The sequence below is a fragment of the Accipiter gentilis genome, chromosome 8 (genome assembly GCF_929443795.1).
Source record: "Accipiter gentilis chromosome 8, bAccGen1.1, whole genome shotgun sequence".
NCBI lineage: Eukaryota > Metazoa > Chordata > Aves > Accipitriformes > Accipitridae > Astur > Astur gentilis.
This window is the reverse complement of record NC_064887.1, coordinates 24021498-24042803: the sequence shown is the minus strand read 5'-3', so window position 1 is coordinate 24042803 and position 21306 is coordinate 24021498. Positions and strand designations below refer to the sequence as shown.

Below are 21306 nucleotides of genomic sequence, written 5' to 3'. Positions count from 1 at the left end.
TCATTATGGAAATTCTTGTTGTCTTGTAATAGGGCCTCAGCACGCAGCGCGCTCTGTCAGCTTTTACAGGTCTCTTGTCGTGCAGTGCAATGGAAATGCAGCAATGTAAGACATGGATTAACCTTTTCAAGCTGTTTACCCTATATGTTTTTGTAATACACCAAGATTATTTCTTTACAGGAAAGTGTGGTTTTGCTTGTTTTACTGGAAATTTGATACTATTGTTGCAGTCATGATGGTCTAAGGCTATAAACAAGGTGAGGTTTATTGAGAGAGGCAATACCTTTTACTAATCCAGCTGATATGGCTGGAACAATAAAGATGATTTTGGACACATGAAGCCTTTCTAAGGTCATGTGTCCTAAGATGGTCTGGTTTTAGTTCAGATGGTCACATACACCATCTGAACTAATAAAAGATATATAAAAGATATTACATTTCTCCCCAATTCTCACCTTGCTTATAGGAAAATAACTCTTTGATGCTAGCGGTGTATTATTGGAAAAGGTGTAATTTGTTCTGTTGAAAGCATGGCCCAAGACAACACAAAAAATTATTTAAGTCCTTGTTTCCTCTTTACACAGCTTCAGGTAGGGGGTACATCTTTAATTTACAGTGATTTGGTAACACTGCTTGAGACTTACATCTGTAGAGGAGCAGACCAGGTATTTCCTCCAGTGTTATTTTCTTTCATTCAGCTTTCCTCCCACTCTTCCTCCTTTCCCCTGGGCAGCCAAGCACTAGTGGATCAGGTGGAGCAGGCAGAGATGACAGCACTGCAAGCACTGGCAGGAATGGACACAGGCAGTCTCAGTCTAGCCAAGGACTTTTCCAGCTGCTGTATTTTCCAAAGTGCAAAGGGAATGCAGCACACCTATGAAACTACCTGTAGAGCAAGCCTAGTACTGAGTTCAGACTTAACAAAACTTCTGCATTATTGTGACAGCAGTGAGTGTCTTGTTCCTGGCTCCTGCTAATTTTACCTCTGGGTCGCACTGGAATAGCATTCCAGGAGGAAATCTGCTCTGTGGAGTCTGTAGCCATACAGTTCTCTGCAACTTCCACGCTGCATTAATCCCCCAGAAAAAGATGGCAATGGCCAAGATCATTGTTATTCAATCCATACCGGCTGATAGAACACTCAAGAGAACGGAGGTACAGTGCCCGCGCTTCCCTGCATTAAGCTTCTCAGATGCAGTGAGGCAGGCTGATACAGTAAGAGTGGATTTGACCTCCTTCTCTACACTTTTCACTTGCTGTACTTTAGAAAGGAGACAAAAGAGAAGCTTGATCACCAGAATTCACATGTCAAACATCCATAACAGTACAACAAGCCTCCAGTTGATTAGTGCCCCACAGAGAGCTGAACTGAGAGACTGGGGTGGTCTTTTCATGGCCTATTTGAAAGAATTTCTTGGCAATGCTTCCAGTGATGGGCTTATTCAGCACTGTTGGCTAGAAAACTTGTTGGAGTCTCTAGACAATCTTATAACCCTTTCACTTCATGGCCTAATTTAAAACATTTGTGTGTATGTGGTGACTGGCAATAAAATACAGAAAAATCTCAGACTAGAGGAAGTATAGACTTTGTGGGTTCCTCCCTAGGTCCCACCCATCACTGACACATCTGGGATACAAAAAGGATGAATGACAGCACAGGTCATGTTTCAGCAGTGGCATACACCATGAACCCATGGCAAATTAGCTCTAAAATTCCTAGAGAGATAGACTTTACCTTAGGTAAATGTCATGGCCAAAGTAAGGCAGCTGTTTAGAAGGGGATGTGAATGTTTATGCTACTAGATTTACAACTGGGTACTTACAGTGAACAGCTATTAAAGATTATATTGGAAGTAAATTGAAATTACTCAGCCGGGTCTTAAAACTTGCATGCCATTTTTATGTAATTTTATTTCTCTTTGGTTGACAGCTAAGTGCTTAACATCAGAGTTGATTCCCTATCTGCTTATTGTTTAACTTGTAGTTGATTCAAGTATCTGTAATTTCTAGGTTCACCGTATCTCAGAAGTGAAGATTTTGAGCTGGAGAACAAGTATTTCAAGATGAAACTGCTTCCTCCAACACCAAACCCTCTTGCACAAAGCTACCTCTTAACTTCCAACAATTCAAGAATATTTATTTGATAAATATACTATTTGCTTGGACAAATCTAAACAGTTGCATTTGCAAATTATGTACAGTCTCACATAGGTGACCAAGTGCTTATTCTTTGATGCTGTCTCTCTTCAGTTAACGTAAAAGTCAGCCCTTTTACCTATGTGAGATACTCTATGGCAAGAAAACTTAGCAGGAACCAGCATTGGAACAAAAAGGATTAATATAGTTAAATTTTGCCTGTACCATTTAACTATAAAAGAATTAATGCTGAAAGAACCATAATGACCTAAGAGTTCAAGGACATTTTGTTTCCAGACCATAATTATTGTAGCAATGCCAGCCATGGTAAGGGATCACTTAGCATTGTATAATTTTTCTTTGAACTAAATCCTTCAAGTAACATAAAACAGCAAATGAGAAAAAGTGTTACCTAGGCTTGTGCCAAGTCAAAATGCCTGGTGAACTTGTAGACTTCAGCAATTAGGACAAATGTAGACGCTTTGTAGACTGCCAAGAAACCATATAGTACTCAGCACAGACTAAATAATATCAGCAACAAATAAATAAAAATTCAGGTAGTTACCTAGAGAAAAAAACCCCAATCCCAAACCCCAAAGACACAGAAGAAACAAATTGCATGGTCAAAGACACTGAATTTACTTCTTAAAGTGCAATGGGAAGAAAATTATGACTGGGCCAAAGTCCGTGCTGTAACGCAGTGGTACAAATTCTACTTTCTTTGTGGGGATGCTGGACGCCAACTCTGAATTCCGCTGAGGGAAGTAATTATGCCCAGAATATTTTTGTTTGCCCACAATTTGTCACTTATTTACATCCAAGGACAGGCATTAAGTTTGTTTTTAAATGGGAATAAATGGCTTCTACCAGCAATTCAACTTCCTGCCTTTGAAGCATCTCCCAAGTACATGCAGAAATATAGTCTCAGAAAAAAAATTAGGTATGTTGAATTACCTGCATGAATTTTTCCATGCCAGGTAACAGGTATGGAAAATTCTGGCCCATGGCAATCTAGTAGTTAGACTGAAAAACACCTGAATCCCACTACAGTACAGTGACAGCTAAGCAAGTCTCAAGCCTGTTCCATGGAACAGTTTGCTAGCGTGGTTACGCTTGCTGGCAAAATAGTTCTCATCAAGGTTGCATTTTCCTTATATATTTCACTCGTGAAAACTCATGAAGCATGTAGATTTATACTTCCAGACTGATGATATTTGCTATGGAAACAATGAGACCCAAGAAACTAGTTAACCTGCTAAATGATGTTTTTATGGACTTGCTATTCAGATTCGAGTGAAATGTAAGGCTCAGCTTAAAACTTACAGCACCTTGCTCCCAAAACTTCCTTTTCCATGCAAAAATGAAATAGAGAGACTTATTTTTACAGTTTAGGTACAGCTTAACTGTGACTCTGTAGAAATGAAAGTTGAGCAAGCACAAGCAACATCCTAAAAGAGCAGATGCCCCAAAGATAAGTAGGTTTTTGCCTTCAGTGCAAGAAAAACATAGTAATATTGATTGCTCTATTATTACTTATTGATGCCATCATTTCAGCTCAGAATACCTTAAAGAACCAATACTACTTAAAATATTATTTGAAATAATTGAATACCAAAATATAATTTGATTTTAATGTACTATTACAGTGAAAAAATGAAGCTAAGTAATTGTAGACTTCAATTAAAATGCATAAGAGGGCTGTGAGTACAGTCAACACAGCAACAATCCGAAGTTAACAAATGCTTTGAGAATTTTCAGTATTTTTATTGAAAAATGCAACACCTGAAAATCACACAGTGTTTATAATGCTCAGTGACAACCAGTACCAACTTACAAATCATTAACAGAGAACACATGCCGTTGGAATAAAGTGTAATCCTGCATTAGCATTATCGTTCTTCTTTCAAGCTCCCAGAAAAACAAACTCGTTTTTGGTGTCCCATTGTCACTAGCAATTAAGTTCTATTTGGAAAGCTAAAAACGTAACTGATAAAGAAGGGTGAATGTCCTCCGATGTGCTGATGAACCGCACCCCCAAGTGGCTATTCGCCCCAGCCGTGGGGCACTCCGGGGCCTCCAGCCCCTTCGCTGTCCGGGAAGCGCGGAAAGCAGGAATTTCGCAGAAGCGCTCCAAACACTCAAGTAAGAGGAGACAAATGCAAAATAATATTTTTGAGGAAAACTATCGGCAACTTGGAAATTCCGAGTTGCTTGCCACGAACTGCTCTTGAAGCGTAACACGCCTTGCTTTTACACCGTGTTTTTAAGCACCGACTTGAATTCAGGCGTGCAGCCGGCTGTGCAGCGGTGGGGGCCCTCGGCGCGGCCCGCCGCTAACGGCTGCCCCGCAGCGGCCGCACCGAACGAACTGGGTCTCGCTGCCCGCCCCGAACCTCTACGGGGGCCACGGGTGCCGGGCGCTGAGGAACGCCCGTCACGGACGCCGGGGCCCTCCCCCTCGCAGCCGCGCTGTGGTTCCCGCTCACGGCGATTTCCCGGCGCCCCCGCAGGGCGCCGCCGGCCCTGGCGGCAGCGGCCCGGCGGCTGAGGGGCAGGAGGAGGACGGGGTCGCGCTGAGGGGCCGTCCCCGGTGCCGGCGGCGGGGGGGGGGGGGGGGGGGGGGGAACGCTCCCCGGCCGCCCCGGTGGCGAGACCACGGCCCTCCCCACGGCCACGCTCGCGCATGCTCAGAAGGGACGCCGTCGCCCCCTCACGCCGGCGCACGGAGCGAGCCTGCGCGCGGCGCCGGGACCCGGAAGCGGCGTAAGCGGGCGCGGAGTGCAGCGGCGTTTAGCGGCCGAGGGGGCCCCGGGGAGCGCTCGGCGCCGCGCAGGTGCGTGAGGCCGCCCCGCCGGGGCAGCGGGTGGTGGCGGGCGTGTTGGGGGGGGGAAGGGGGGCGCGGCCATTTTGTGTCCCGCTCGGCGGTGGGCGGGGGGGGGGGGGGGCTGTCGCGGCTGCCCCCGTGAGGGGGGCGGGTCCGGGGCGCCCTCTTTGCCCCCGAGCTCGATGCCGTAGGGCCTCCCGTCCCCTCCCCGCCTCGGGCCCACCCTCGGCTCCGCGGCGGACCCGCTGGCGCAGGGACAAAGGCACCGTCCGTGGGCCCTCCCGAGGGAGGCGGGGAGCCCGGCCGCGGACTTGACACTTGGTGGTGACAGGAGCGGGGAGAGGCGGGCCGCGCCGGGCGGCCCGGGCAGTCCCGCTGCCCGGGAAGACGCCGGGCGGGTCTGCGAGCTGGCCCAAGGGGACGGGCGCCCGGCGGGAAAAGCAGAAGGGTTGGCTTGTCGTGCTGGGGTTAAACGGAAAGCGCGTGCGCCTCGGTGTAATAGTAACAACAGCAAGAAGAGCGTACGCCCATCCCGGAGTATTTCACGGTCCATATGTGTCCAGGAGACGAGCGAAAGCAGCCCCAGCCGCCTCTTTAGATCTAATAATAGGCAGTGTCGGTTCGCGCGCTCTCAGTAGTGCTATGCCATGGTCTGGAATAGCAAGTGATGAGATTTAGTAGTTTAAGAAAAGCTTAAGGTATGCAGGGTAGCTAAGACTTAAAAAGCGAAACACAGAAAGCATTAATAAAAAAGGAAGTTACGGGTAAGTGCTGAGAGTAATTTTTATCATAATTTTTTGGCAGATTATGAAATTACGGTTACGTATTTTCTCAAGGTCTGGAGCAGAGCCAAATCTTCACAAGACTTTTTTGCCCATCACCTATGAAGCTCCTGATTTTGACGTTGCACTTCTGCAATGAAGAAAAGGAGACGGCTCGCTGCAAATCTAAATGAAAAGGTTCATCTTGGCCATGAGAAAGATACTTCAGAACAGATTCTTGTAGTAGACTGTGCACAAGAAATCGTCTCAAAGCCTGCAGATCGGCTTGAATCTTCCCAAGAACTTTCACCATCATCAGAGCAAAGAAAGCTCCTAAGCTCATTGCAGTATAACAAAAATCTACTTAAATACTTAAATGACGATAGACAGAAACATCCATCATTTTGTGATTTGCTTATAATTGTAGAAGGAAAAGAATTTAGTGCTCACAAAGTTGTAGTGGCTGTTGGGAGTAGTTATTTTCATGCCTGTTTGAGCAAAAATCCAAGCACCGATGTTGTCACATTAGATCACGTAACTCATTCTGTCTTTCAGCATTTGCTTGAGTTTCTCTACACCTCTGAATTTTTTGTATATAAAAATGAAATTCCATTAGTGCTGGAAGCAGCAAAATTTTTAGATATCATAGATGCAGTGAAGTTGCTAAATAACGAAAGTGTTTCTAATGTACAGACTGATGTGGTAACTGATGTACCTACACCAGTAGAAACACTCAATGAACTGACAGGTAAACTATTAAATAGTCATCAGTGCACTTTTTGTGGTCGAAGTTTCTGTTACAAGAAGTCCTTAGAAAATCATTTGGCTAAAGCCCACAGATCTCTTTCACTGGATAGAAAACATGGGTTAAAAATGGTTGAGAAGGCCAACTTTTCCACTAGACGTTCTACAAGAAACCGTAAATGTCCAGCTAAATTTGATAACAGTGACAATGAAAGTGGGGATGCATCTGACAGCAATTTGGAAAAAGTCAGTTCTGACAAGGAAACATCTGATAGAAGTGAATTTGAAGACAGTGAAAGTGAATGCAATGCTGATGAAGAGGGACAGGAAGAGGAAATGTCAGCTGAAGATTCAGAGTCTGAAGAACAAAGTGAAAAAGAACAGAATGATACTGAAGACTGTTCCGAGGCAGTTGATGCAGTGGGAAATATTCCTGAAGGCTTAGCTCCAGTCATCATTCAAAGCAGTAGCAAAAAACTACTTCAGTGTCCCAAGTGTGACAAAAAATTTGATCGAATAGGTAAGAGTAAGTTAGGTTGATCTGTCCTTTTTACCATATGGTGGTGCTCTTTCTATGGAAAATAAACTGAGCTTTTTCTCTGTCCTAGAGAGTGAAGATCAGAATTTCTGGATCGTCTCACTGATCCAGTATGGTGCAAATTTTTCTAAGGGTATTAAGTTGTTATGTCTGTGGTGCTAAACAGTTTCAGTAAATTAACTGAGTGTATCATTTGAAAAATCTGGAAATAGTAAATTTAGTTCTCTTTCACTGCTCTGGATTCTGGTTGTTAGCATGATACATAAAAGCAGCCTTGAAAAAGGTGGGAAAGATATTAAACGATAAATTGCATGAGGTCTGAGACCTGTACTGTGTTTTCTGCCAAATTAATTTTAAGTAACAAAGCTGTCATTATTGCTGCAGTAAAACAGAACCATTGTCAAACAGCCTGAAATTCTTTTATTCTACATGATGTGTAGATGTTTAGGACCTAGTCACTCTGACTTCTAGCTTGATTTTTCTGGTCTGTAGTTAGCACCAAGTAATACTTTGTCAGCGTAATCTGTTCTGTTAGGATTGTTTATGTTGCAGTGAAATCTAGGTGTATAGTTACTTAGGGTATCAGAAGAGTAAAAATTTCAGTCCTGACCCATCCAGTGCTTTCCTGTCCTCCTTTCCTACATTAAAAGTAAATTACTACTCTACTTCAGAATTTTTGTGTTCCTTCAGTTGGAATAAATGTTGAGCTATGGTCATGTAAAGCATTGACTTCCCTCAATCATGGGAATTGGGAAAGAAACAGTTCCACATAGTGTTAGGCATTTTTTGGTGTTCTTATAATAGATGCATTTTGTCTTTCATAATTTTGAAATTTTAGGAGTTTATGAAAGTGGGGTGGGGCTGATGTGTGTGTTAATTCCACTCGCACACAGTGTGTTTAGCTTGCTGAGGTGAAATTATTTTTCCAAGGTCACAAATTATATCCTAGAAGCTATTTAACATTAAAAATATGGGACTTAACTGTACTTGTAATGCCATATCTTGAAGTAACATAGGAAATTTTCTGAATGTGGGAGCTTTGTTATTAATATTGAAAGGCTACTGTGCAGAAATAAATGGTTTGTGAATATTTAGGGTTGTAATGGTACATTTTGGTTTTACACACATTGGAAGTCCATTTCTCTTTGCACTTTCATGACTTATAATTCTAGTTTTGTGCTCAAAAAATACATGAGAAATAGCATTAAAACAAGTGATACATGAAGTATTTCTTTATAAGCTTGTATTATGGTAGACAGTTGACTTGTATTTTAAATTTATGAGCTGTAGTATTTTTTTTTTTCTTTACCTAAGTCCCAGAAATACGATGCATATTCTACAGAGAAAAAAAAATTATCTCATGCAAAGCTTGCTATTGACTTGAGGTAGGTAGATCCTCGGTGTAGGACGAATTCTATCCTCAGAAGAAAACTGGCAAACAGAAGAGGGAATACAAGCAGTGTGAAAGAAATGAGAAAGTTGTATTTTTGTTTATGGTAATAACTTCAGTCCCAAATAAAGATCATTTGCAAGGGTCTGTATCATTCATTCAGTGTTTTGTTATTTGAAAGTACCTTAAAAATACCAGTTTGTTGCAAGGCTGTTCCCTGTTCTGAAAAGGTACTTCACAGTCAGTGTAATGAAAGAGTAGTAGCGTAACTTTCAGTACTTAAGAATAGAGTATGCTGTAGGGTTGAACAAGAGGGGACTCGTAACCCTCGCACAGATTTAACAGTAATACAGATCCCTTTTATTTTTACTCTTTATCTTAAAAATAGTTAAGATGGAAGCGTATGGAGGAGCCTTGGATCAAATGTGTATATGATCACCGTGCAGTTTTCAGTGGTGTAAACCAGTAGAAATCTTTAGATGTGTGTGGAAGGTACCTAGATCTTGACCACCTTTGACAGACACATAGAACAGACCCTAAATGTGTGTATTGTAGGTGATACCTGTTACAGTTTATGCTAATAGATTTTTGTTGTTGTTGTACAGGCAAATATGAGAGCCATACACGTGTACACACGGGTGAGAAGCCCTTTGAGTGTGATATATGTCATCAGCGCTATTCAACGAAGTCCAACCTGACAGTGCACAGAAAAAAACACTCTAGTGATACTGACTTTCATAAAAAGGAACACAAATGTCCCTACTGCAATAAGCTGCATGCAAGCAAAAAGACTTTAGCAAAGCACGTGAAGAGGCAAGTACAAGCAAATTTGTTTTGCGTTTCTGAAGAGTCGTTTTTTTCAGTTCAAAAGTGAAAACAGATGTATGTATGCACACTGCATATTCTGCATTATTTCTGTAACAATTTTTTCAAATAAGTATCTTTTCAAAAGACATGGGGATTAGCAGTATCAACTAACCTGCCATAAGGAGTGCATAGGGACTGACGAAATAGCAATAGCAGTTCTGTGGAAGTTCTGCAATAGGTTTTTTACTATAAATTTCAGAATGCTCAGATTAGCTAGCACAGTCAGTCAGAACATGACAGTCTTAATAATTACCTGTGTTGCTTTTAATATGGAGGAAGAATAAAATACTTTCTTTGGTTTTAGATGTTGATGCTATATTGTTGATGATAGGTGGATAAGCCATTTCCATGCAGATTTTTTTAGGTAAATAATTTGTTTATGACAGGCGTAATTATAAGGTATTATTATTTACATACGACTTTTTTTTCTTGTCTTTGTAAATATCCATAAAGCATTATAATTGAAACTGTCCTCTGTCTTGCCAGTTGTCGTATGAGATTCTACAGGAGTCTATAGTCAACACTGCTTTCCAGTTACTTGTGCTTTAGAATTGTTTAATTATCACTATTCTGTTCTGCTGTTTTGGTGATCAACTTTCATGACACATAAATTTTAGAAATGGATGTTTACTATGTAGGTGATCCTCATCTTAGAAAGTTATAACTACTTTCAGCTTCTGTCTTTCTCCTAGGTTTCATCCAGAGAATGTACAAGAATTTCTTTCTATCAAGAAGACAAAGAGTGAAGGTTGGAAATGTGATGTAAGTAATATTTCAGTACTTTTGTTTTTTTTTCATGTAGATACTATGTTTTGTGTCTTGAATACTTAAGTGAAAATATGGTATGTGTTTCTGTGAAATCTTAGTAAGCTTTGTAAGTATGGTGTAAGTTTCCTCTTTATGTGCTGATTTAAAGACTGAACTTTATCTGTGTGTACAGCTTGTGACCAGGTAGATAATAACAAATTGAATTCTAAAACAGTTGAAGGCAGTATTTTTTAATGTGATCAGTTATTATCATTGTTAAAGTACATCAATTTGCAGATGATTAGACTTGAGTGTTATGAATACTTTAAAGACAGAGTATTTGCTCTCCCACTAATTACGCACATCAAACACTGACCATAAAGTATACATTTTTGGAAGGCTCCCTCAATAGTGAGGGACATATATGTTAAATATGAAACACTTTCTCATTTAGCTGAACATGCACATCAACAGAGTTGTAAATTTGTACAAAATTTATCTCTAGTTGTAAAGTCATAGAATCCTTTCCTTGATTTTCCCCCAGGAGAGGTATATGTGTGAAACTACACCTACTGTAAAAAGGACTTTGTAGAAATTCCATTCCATAATGTCTCAAGGTTTCCAATGTGGGGTTTTGTTCGATTTTTTTTAAAGGGATTCTGTTTACTTTTTTTTTTTTTTCAGGGCAGCTGTTTTGTTTATGCAAACTCCTATATATCCCTGTATGTCTGTAATATTAGGTGCTGTAACATAATTACTAACCTTGCTTTGTTTGTGAACTTTCACTTATATGGTAGGAGGTTGGGAGATATCAACTGTAGGAATTTGTAGTGTTCCTTCTGCTAGTGATGGTACCATGGTTGGAGGTATTATATGGTTGACCAAAGGGTGTTATCTTCCAGATTAAGTTATATTTTGTGAAGGTATTACAGATTCTGTTTGTTACTAGATAAGAAACATTTTAATAGTGGGAATCAATAGAGCAACACTGTTGATGTTCATTTGGAAAGTAGTCTTACCAGGTGAATAATTTGGTAAACTCCACTTTATGGTTTGGTTTTGTTTGGGTTTTTTTCTTGAAAGTTTTAAGTTTATGTTAAGTGGAAATTTATAAAAAGTGAGCTGCTGCTCTTGTACTGCTCATGTGCATTCAAAATGGACTTAAATTGAAAGCAGGGGTAGAATTTTAGCTTTTATAGCGGTTGGAGAATGAACAGAACCCTTAGGAGCTGTGACTTTGTTTTCAGGTTGTTTAGTATGTTCTGAGGGCTGAGATGCAGCAGATGTAAGCTGCAGGATTTCTTCAGGTTGTTGGTTTATGCTGTAGTCCATGTATGAACACCAGGATTTGGGGACCATACTTTAATTCTTGAGGAATACGAGCAAATTCACAGAAACAGTAGAGTATTAATAGTAATGAAAAGCAAGGCAGCTGTACTTTTTACAGGTATGGGATTTTCTTACACTTATATTTAATGTTAATGAGTTTTTAAACAAATAAAGCTGTTGCTTCTGATTTCCTGAGGCTAAAAGAGTGTTATTCAGGTGTGCTCTGAGAAACTGATTGCACGATATTATGTATGGGAGGTAGGTAGTACTAAATTCAGCTATTATAAACAATGTCAAGAGTTTCACAGTGAAATCGGTGAGCACCATGTTGATTTATGTTAAAGCATAGGACCCTGATGTTAAATTGCAATACCTAGTTTAAATGCTTAAATTTGAGCTGTGGCTTCAATTCTGTAATTGAACTGCATTCTTACTTTAATGACTACTAGTAATTCTTGTGTATTTAGGTTTTGATTAATCTGAAAACAGTACTGAAAAGCTCAAATAGTTTTAACATTGCAGAAGTTCTGTAGCTCTATAGTTTGAATTGTATTTCTTTGTTGGTATTGGCATTTTCTTTTTAATACGTGCTGTGAGAGAATTTCCCAGAGGAAATAAAGGAACAGGTATGACTCTAGTTCTGCAGTAGCTTATACTACAATAGCTTTTACCACAGGCCAACTGAGCTGTTTCAGCATCCAAAACCAAGCCAAAGCTATTTGCTTTTTTTCCATTGGGTTATTTTCTGCTGAGTTACTGTGTTGAAACACCCTAGGAAAAGACTCTGGTAAGTGCTGGAGTCAGTAGAAAGAAGCGGAGGGGTGGTACATGTAAATATGCAGTTGCTAGTAGTTTGATTTAGGCTCCCATGGATTGGCATCCTATTTTATATAGTGCAATCTACTAAGGTTTATGTAGAACACAGATTTTTGGGTGTTGACTGCAAGGCTTTACAAGTTGGGATAGGCTATGCTTTTGAAGAATAGATGTTTTGTCTTACATTGCTGCATAGACCAGATGAACTAAACCGTTAAAGTTTATGAATAGGAAAAAAAATCTAGTTATACCTGATGTATCTTTGACAAAGTGTATTATCATTTTAGATTTGTAAGAAATCTTTCACTCGAAGACCTCATTTAGAAGAGCATATGATCCTTCACTCTCAGGATAAACCCTTTAAGTGTACCTACTGTGAAGAGCACTTTAAATCCCGATTTGCAAGACTGAAACATCAAGAAAAATTCCATCTCGGTATAGAAACCTCCTTCTGACATGTAAACAATAGATTTAAAGTAAAACCTTCCTCCACCATTGTATGTCCTGATCAGTCTGGTTTCCACCCCACCTCCTTTTCCAGTTCTCTCTTCTCCAGTTTTGTGGGGGACTTGGTGTTGGGTTTTTTTTTGTTGGTTGTCTTTTTACTTTTCTGTTCAGCTGTCTTTGGGAGGCATTGTACTGTACCCAAATAAATGCAAATTTTTGGGGGGGAAGAAGAGTTAAGGTTAGTTTTGTTTTAAAACTTTTTTTCATGAAATTGGTTCTCAACTATGGAGTCAGATTCTTCCTGAAGTTTTCCAAAGACCTTTTCCTTTGCACCTGAGGTATTCCAAAGAATTTTTTTATTACTGCAAATTATTTCTGCTGGGTAGAAACTTGATTGGAGATAGTGATGGGAATATGTTTTTTTGAACAGTCTAAGTGGGCTTAATTACTTTTGACTATTAATTCTAAATTTTTTCTTTATAATCATGAAACTTGCCAAAATATCAGGTATTAGAAATAACTTATCCAAGCAGAAAGTGAACAAAGTCTAATTAAAGTATGCTGACTGTACTAAACATTAATAATTTGTTAGACAAAACCATTGCTTTGTAAATTGATCAGGTTTGCACAGGTAACCAGTCTGTGCATCTTGTTTGGTTTAACTGACAGTTAATAACACTATGTGTGTCTGTCTCCTTGTAGGGCCTTTTCCTTGTGATATTTGTGGCCGCCAGTTTAATGATACAGGAAATCTGAAACGCCATATAGAATGTACTCATGGAGGAAAGAGAAAATGGACGTGTTTCATCTGTGGAAAATCCGTTAGGGAACGGTAGGGAGTTGTGTGACTACTTGAACTTCAGCAGAACAGAGAAATACTTGGTGTGCTTTGTTTGATTCTGAATAGGTTTTAGCTTTGAGTTTTTAACATAAATGAGACTACACCAGAGGGCTAGTGTATCAAAAAGTAGCATCAGAGCCACAGGTAGCATGTGATTTTCTGATGACCTCTAAAATTAAGGGTGACAACTGCAGATAATTAGTTATGAGGTGGAACTATATTAAGAAAGTCTTGCCTCTAATTCATTTCACTTAGGGTTCCTGTGTTGTGCAAGAACATCTTGCATTTGTTTGGGAAAGAGTTTTCTGCCATAGATACTTTAGTAAATATACTGATGAGGACAGGAAGATCAGGAACACTGGTGAGAATGACTAAGAAGAAATTGGACTTCTACAAACACGGTTTCCTGGAAGATGCAATAATATTGTACAACTTTTGCTGCTGCTTCTCTGGAGGAAAAAAATGTTAATTTAGCGCTTTGAAAAGTGAAAGCTCTAAAAGTTGGTTTATAAATTCCAGTATATAGATAAAGAGCATAGAAAAGCTGTAGAAATAAGATTCATCCCCCCCTCCTATGTCTGTTCTACACATATGAGGGAGAAAAATGTGAATTTTAAATGGCTGTTAACATGGCTTCAGTGCTGGTATCTTGCACTGGCCTATAAAGGAGATCTTTTATGTTTTCCAAATGGTGATTTAAATTTAGGTTCTGAAAAAATAAGCCTTATAATTTTTTTAAATCTGGACAGAATACAGCTTCATCTCAGTAACTGTGACTAAGATTCTAGTTATGTTCTATCTGGGAAATATTAAAAGATCTGAGTTTGTATACTGCAGTATGTTTTCTTGATTTTTAATTTTTCTTCCAATGACTGACAAGGACCCCCGGAAGTATTGTAAGAGGAAGATTTGTCCCTAATGGGTTTTGTTGCTGGTGTGTATTTTCTAGTAGTTTGGTCAGTAGGATGTGCATGTGTTAAAAGAAGATGTACTAATGCAATAATGAAATAGTAAACAAACAGGGTATAAAGCACAGATAGTCTTTCAATTCTATAAAGCTCACTTTGAACTGCAAGAAGAATTTCTGTCAAATATGTTTACACACTTTAAGTTTCATTTATGTTATGTAAGGCAGTTGAATATTTACATTTTGTTGCTCTCATTAAAGATAAAATTTTTGTAAAGCATATCTTTGAAAAATAATATTGATAATGAGTACTGGAAGGAGATCAAAGAATTTTTTCTTTTGTTTAGTTCACACACTTACCAGCTTTGTATACAGTAAGTTTTATTGTCCGATTCCTTTGCTTGAGAGAAATTTTCACCTGCATCCAGTTTTTGTTTTTACATTGGAAAGGCAATAGTAAAAGTAGACTTACATATGTATACATATGTATATGTATATAAATATATATATATTTTTAAATAAGCTCTTTGCTGAGTTAGGTTAAATTAACATCCATGATCTAGATTTCCTTCATGTCTGACTTTAAAACTCTGGCTTAGATATACATATAGCAACAAGGGAATTATTACATAGAAGAGTGTCAAAATTGATGTTTTCTTTAATGTATGTTGTCCAAATGTATGTTGGGACAATGTTTTGTTTCTTTGCTTATATTGTTTTGAGACCCACCTGCTTCAGTAGATAGTATGTTGCCATACTGCCTTTGAATGTATATGTGTGTGTATCTGAATAAACTGATGCAGTTATTTGGATATATTGTGATCCATCAGAATTAAAGAAATTGAGAAAATGGTAGTCTTTCACTTCAAACTGGCAGTGACATTGCTTAAGATTAAATTTTACTGCCTTTGTTAAACAGAACAACTTTGAAAGAACATCTAAGAATTCACAGTGGAGAGAAGCCTCATCTTTGCAGTATTTGTGGGCAGAGTTTTCGTCATGGAAGCTCTTACAGGTACAGATTTTTATTAAATAAGCTGCTAAACTGTCTTGTTTATTTGGTCATATATATGCATTCATGTTATCAACATAATTCTTCATAATGTATGTGTTTTGATTTTTTCCAACTCTGAGAGCATTAGTAAATGCTTTAAACATGCTTAGATACTGAAAATATATTAATAATCTGTGAGAAGTCATTTAATTTGTAATACAGTAGTGGTTTAAACACAGACAGAATCCCATACAAACCTTGTATCAAAGTTGACTTTCTTGCACATCTAAAACTTTTGCATCTTTGTTATTCAAAGAGAAAATAAGCAGAGGACTACTAAATTAACATCAGATATGAGAGTTTAGCTCTGTTCTCTCTTGCTTTCTAAGAACAGTTAAAGCATACCTCAGTTGAAAGTTAATTCCTGATATTTGTGTGACGCATTAAAGACTGTGTTTTCTGGTATTTTGCATTGAATTAGCAGTTCTGATTATGTTAACAAAATTGCATTTTATGGTTATATTTATGACTATGATTACGCAGACTTCATCTAAGAGTCCACCATGATGACAAGAGATATGAATGTGAAGAATGTGGGAAAACATTTATTCGGCATGACCATCTGACAAAACACAAAAAAATACACTCGGGTAGGCATTTTCTTTGAAAATTGGCTTTGAAATTACTATTTTGAAATAAGATCAAATAAAAAATTAATTACGGATTTTTTTTCTCGCAGTACATGCAATGTTTTAGGCTTGGTAAAAGTTCCCCTCACTATTTTTAAGGTCTACTAAAGTAGGCTTAATCTTACATGTTTTCAAGGTTTAAAAAACACGTGTTTCCTCCATGTTAACATAGAAAGCTGAGGGACAGTCAAAAATATGTAACAGTGAATTGCTTTAAAAATAATAATTAAAAAAGCAAAAGTGAAAAAGGAGGATTTTTTAATGAGTTCAGATTTCTTTTTTAATAGCAATTGTGCGAAACATTATTACCACAACGCAGAAGAAGCTGTCACAGTCTCTGTCAAAGTTTGCGCACTGATCACTTTAATGTAAGAACATCAAAGAGGTGTTTCTGAAGTCTCTGTTATGGGGAAGAGGGAAGGAAGGTGGTGGGAGTCAACCCTGAGAACAGCCAGATGGGGATGATCTGGAGGAAGAAAAAAATTTTGTTGCACTGAGAGCAGAAAGGTTATCAAATGTATAGGAAGAGCAAAGATTCACTAGGGACTTTTGCATTCTCAGAACAGGATCCAAAGGGAATGTGGCCTTCTAGGAGGTAAAATACTTTCTAGGCAGCATGAAAATAAAAAAGTGATCAGAGTCTAAACTTTCTGAGCCTTTATTTTGAAGGACAGCTTCTTTTTTGGTGTTTGAAATCATAATGTCTGCTATAAAATAAAGAAATCTTTAGAAACTCAAGTACAAAAAAAAAAAAAATCCTCTTTTCTACTCTATTTGCTTTTCCCCCTCTAGAAAGTTACATTCTTTGACTGTCCACACTCCTCCTACTTACATGAGAAGAAATACTCTGCCACTTTGTGGAAGATCTCAAGATGACTAAAAAGAATCAAGATACTTTTAAACAGCAGCATAAAAGAAAAAGGTAACTATGTAATTCAGGATAATTAAGAAGATACATACTTTGATGTAATTTTAAGTTCTAAAAATTAGTAGCTGAAAATAATTGGTAAGTTTAAATAAGCTTCTCTTTTAAAGCCTCTGAATTATTGAAGATACCACATTTTGGGTCATAATGAAGAGAGCAGATTCCTAGTCATTCACTTGTACCTCTCATGCAGTGGGTATTTGGGGAAGTGTCTCTTAAGTCCTGGATGTGAATTTCTTTGTAGAAATGACAGGTGGTCACTAATAGTCATATATAACAAGTGGTAAAAATCCTTACTCTGATAGAACCTGAATTTTGTTTTTTTGATAACAGAATCCTCCTCTGAGTAAGGTATGGAAAAGCTTGATTGGCTGAATTTGTGAACATGGATCTACTGTATGTTTTACAATTACAGCTCTTAGGCATTTAATAAGTTCCAGAAGATTTAATAAAAATTTATTGAATTTTGCCCTTGTAGGTGAAAAAGCACATCAGTGTGAGGAATGTGGAAAATGTTTTGGCCGTAGAGATCACCTTACTGTTCATTATAAAAGTGTTCATCTAGGAGAAAAAGTTTGGCAGAAGTAAGTGTGGGTTTTTTACAACTGCATAAATACTTCTGTACTGTAACTGACATTGTTGGGACTTGCGTGTTTGTGCAGAATTCTAGTACTCTGTCATGCCCGTTACCTTAGTCTTAGTAGAGATACCATTATTGTGGTTTGAAGTGAATGTAAGAAAATTGCTTTCACGATTTAAGCAAGATGTTTTCTTTGTAGCATAATTAAGTAAATAAAATAACAACATAAAAAAGGGTAAAATTTTAAGCTGTCAATTAGTTGTCTTAATGTTGTTCTAAATTGATGGTTTGCTCTAATACTGTCATTGCAGACTAGTTAGGACTGAATTATTAGACATCATTTAAGCACTGTGAGAACTATCCCACACAGGTATTGTAGAAGCTGGTAGCAGATTAGTGGCTCTGAAAGTAGGTAAAAACTTTGAAACCTGAGTTATGTCTATAAATTGAAAATGCAATGGGGTTTGTAAATTCTTGAGTTCCAAAAATAAGCCTTTCAGAGATCTCAAATAAACTGAGATGTAATTGTTCTTCAAATGGTGTGTTTTAACTGCTTGTACTCATTAGCATTGTGTAGAAGCCATTATAGACATGTCTGTATTGAAAGTCTAGTACATTGTCTGCTTATTCTGTTTGATTTTTCTTGGTAGCCAGTAGCCTAAACCATTCCTAGTACTTTATGGCATAATTCTGCCGAAATGAAAGCCTCTTGTGGATGTTGGGCAAAAACTGTTACTTAAGGATATTTTGGGGGTCAGAAAAGAAGTTTTAGTGGTTTTTGCTCTTTGATTACTAAGTGCCATTCCCAGCAGAGAGTAAGGTTGAGTATTGAAAAGAGTCTAATTGACCTTATTGGTATGCAGATGCCAGGAAATATGAACATAAGTGAGGATATTTGGAAACGTTGATATGCAGCTATTTTGCAGTTAAAGATTTCAGAAAGGACTGCGCATACTTTTTTTTTTTTTAAACCAACTAACAACAAAACTATCTAACATGAAATGTCTTTTCTTCTTTAAAGATATAAAGCAACATTTCACCAGTGTGAAGTCTGTAAGAAAGTTTTTAAAGGGAAATCAAGTTTGGAAATGCATTTTAGGACACATTCAGGTAAAAATGAAATAAACCCCAACAAAACCACCAAACATATAGGAATGTATTTTTATGCATCAACATTGATGGAATTATTTAATTCCTTATAGTTGTTGAGCATTCAAGGCAAGAGTAGCAGGAAGCTGCAAGACTTTTTATTCTTTCTCTTATGTTGGTCATTCCTGAATACTACCCTCTGAATGTTTTAGTTGAAATATTGATAATACTCAACACAGGTTTGTGGTATGCTCTCTATGCCTCTTCCTTTAGTTTACTGGTGTATGTTCTTGCCAAATTTACCCAGACCTTCTAATCATTTTTGTGGTCCAGAGAATACTACATTTCAAGTGGTAATCTAAACAGGGATTTGAAATCCCTTTGGAAAGGTTTATGTCCTTATCTATTTGACTTTCTTTTTCCTGCCTTATGTTTAGGAAAATCATTGTCCTTTTGAAATGTATAAAAGTACACACTGAGCTCATTAATACCAGTATCATAATGGTTTAAAGACTGTTCTTTTTTATTTGGTTTATATTCTTGTTATCTTTGTGTGTACCTGACAGAAATCCCAAGTATTGAGAGAATTGTATGTAAGGAGAAGGGTATGCTAATATAAGTTCTAAACAGCCTTCTAATGGCTCCCTTGATTCCAAATTTGATGTTAAACATACGCTCTTTGTTTTATACTAGGTCTCTATGCCATAATCCATGTATGTATTTGCATATTTACGTGTGACATGGTGTTACTCAGAATACCTAATTCTTACTTCTCTGTCTTTACAGGTGAGAAACCCTACAAATGTCAAATCTGTAATCAGTCTTTTAGAATTAAGAAGACGTTAACAAAACACATGGTTATTCATTCAGATGCTCGACCTTTTAATTGCCAACACTGCAATGCAACATTTAAACGAAAAGACAAGCTGAAGTATCATATTGATCATGTTCATGGATCAAAGGCCGCAGAAGAGGCCTTGACATCATCTTCAGAGGAAAAGCTAGTCTCCTTACCAGTGCAGTACACCTCTGATGACAAAGTTTACCAAACTGAGGCTAAACAATATGTGGAACAGCCCAAAGCATATCAATCAGAAGCCAAAACTTTGCTACAGAATGTATCTACGGAAGTATGTGTGCCTGTGACGCTGGTACCAGTTCAGATGTCTGATCCGCAAGCTGATCTAGTACAGCATACTACTCAGTCACATGGCATTCTTCCTCCACAACCCGAGCAGACAGATTATCAACGAGCAACAGATTTATCATTTCTAGAGAAATACACTCTTACTCCACAACCTGCAAATATTGTTCATCCTGTAAGGCCTGAGCAGATGTTGGATCCTAGAGACCAGTCATATCTTGGAACTTTACTGGGGCTAGATACAGCTCCTACTGTACAAAATATTTCAAACAATGAACATTCATGATCAGACCATAACATTCCACCTAATATACTAAGCCATTAGCCAACAGAAGGCTGATATGGCAATTAAAATTTATATTTTATATTTTATTTGGACTCATGAGTCTTCTGCATAGTTTTGGAAAAACAGGTTTGTTTACATAATATTTGAACATTTAGGCACATTTTGATGCATACTGAAAGAGTGTATCTTGTGATTTTAAGAGTTTTTAAAAATCTTATAGATGGTCTTTTAAAATTATGCTCTGAAATACCTTTTAAGGGTAGTGGCTGAAAAATGTAATTACATATCTGGCTGTTAATTTAAAAAAATTGTTTGCCTTTCTGCATCTCACTGAGTCAATGTTTTAAGTGTAATAGAAAGCATTCTGAAAGAATAAGGACTATCAAATTAACTAGAAGTTGTAAGGGCAGGCAGGGATATAAAACACAAACTTTGAATTATGTTTCACAGAGAAATTAAAATATAATTTTACTTGAACCCTCTGGCATTTTTGGAGGGTTTCAAAGTCTGCTAGATTCTGGAACCTAGCCAATGGACATAGGAACTAGATGCTTCTGAAAAGTGATTCAGGTATTTTATGAAGACACTAAACAGGGTGTTTGGTGACCCCCCTGAGTATAATTAGGCTGCCTAAATTTGGCTGCTTAATTCTTCCTTGATCTCTAATATTGAATTATGTGGGAAGATCTAGACAATGGTATTGTTTAATTTCTACAGTTAGTACTATATATATAATTTTAATATGCATTTTTTCTTGCTTTTTCAGTCTTGTTTGTCTCCTAAATTGTGCCCGACACTCTTAACTTTGAAAGAAATGGGAGTATTTGTTAATCTATGAACAGTCATAAAGGATTGGCATGGTTTATCCTTGTTAGAGCATAAGTTATACCAGGGTCCCACATTAGCATGCCCATTTTCAAGTAATCTGTGACAGAGGAGAAATTTAAAGGCTATTATTTCCAGAACAGTACTCAACTTCTATTTAAAAAAAAGAAATAATCAGTAATTATAAATTTCTTGTGAGTTGCTAATGAAATTGTTTTGTTTCTCACTTTCTTGTATTGTGTTTATAAAACAAAGTCAAACTCTTGAGAGTATTTTATGTCTTTAATTATTTTTATCTTTTTCTTTACTAGACATAAGGTTTTTTTCCAAAAGAACCATTTTGAAATACAATTCTAGTGTAATTCACCATGAAATCTAGTATAATTTAACCTCATCAAGCTTTCTATTTTAAGCCTACTTTAAAAAT

General features: G+C 37.8%; 1 protein-coding gene across 2 annotated transcripts; it reads left to right on the top strand.

The window, feature by feature from the left end:
- The first annotated feature begins 4856 nt into the window (after window positions 1-4856).
- On the top strand, window positions 4857-21144 carry ZBTB41 (zinc finger and BTB domain containing 41). 2 transcript variants are annotated; one of them, XM_049807713.1, is made up of 11 exons: window positions 4857-4969; window positions 5765-6985; window positions 8999-9206; window positions 9953-10022; window positions 12440-12587; window positions 13302-13431; window positions 15267-15362; window positions 15885-15991; window positions 17434-17539; window positions 18557-18645; window positions 19411-21144. In XM_049807713.1, the coding sequence occupies exons 2-11, from the start codon at window positions 5878-5880 to the stop codon at window positions 20052-20054; spliced, it is 2706 nt and encodes a 901-aa protein (XP_049663670.1). In that variant the 5' UTR covers window positions 4857-4969; window positions 5765-5877; the 3' UTR covers window positions 20055-21144. The 2 variants fall into 2 exon arrangements, with proteins under 2 accessions (XP_049663670.1, XP_049663669.1); XM_049807712.1 differs by having other exon boundaries at window positions 4873-4969; window positions 5797-6985.
- The last annotated feature ends 162 nt before the right edge of the window (window positions 21145-21306 follow it).

Bases quoted from the DNA above. Each gene is read 5' to 3' on its own strand.
- ZBTB41 (XM_049807713.1), top strand. From the start codon at position 5,878: ATGAAGAAAAGGAGACGGCTCGCTGCAAATCTAAATGAAAAGGTTCAT. The intron at 6,986-8,998 runs GTAAGAGTAAGT...GTTGTTGTACAG, and splicing joins CAAAAAATTTGATCGAATAG to GCAAATATGAGAGCCATACA. The intron at 10,023-12,439 runs GTAAGTAATATT...TTATCATTTTAG, and splicing joins GTGAAGGTTGGAAATGTGAT to ATTTGTAAGAAATCTTTCAC.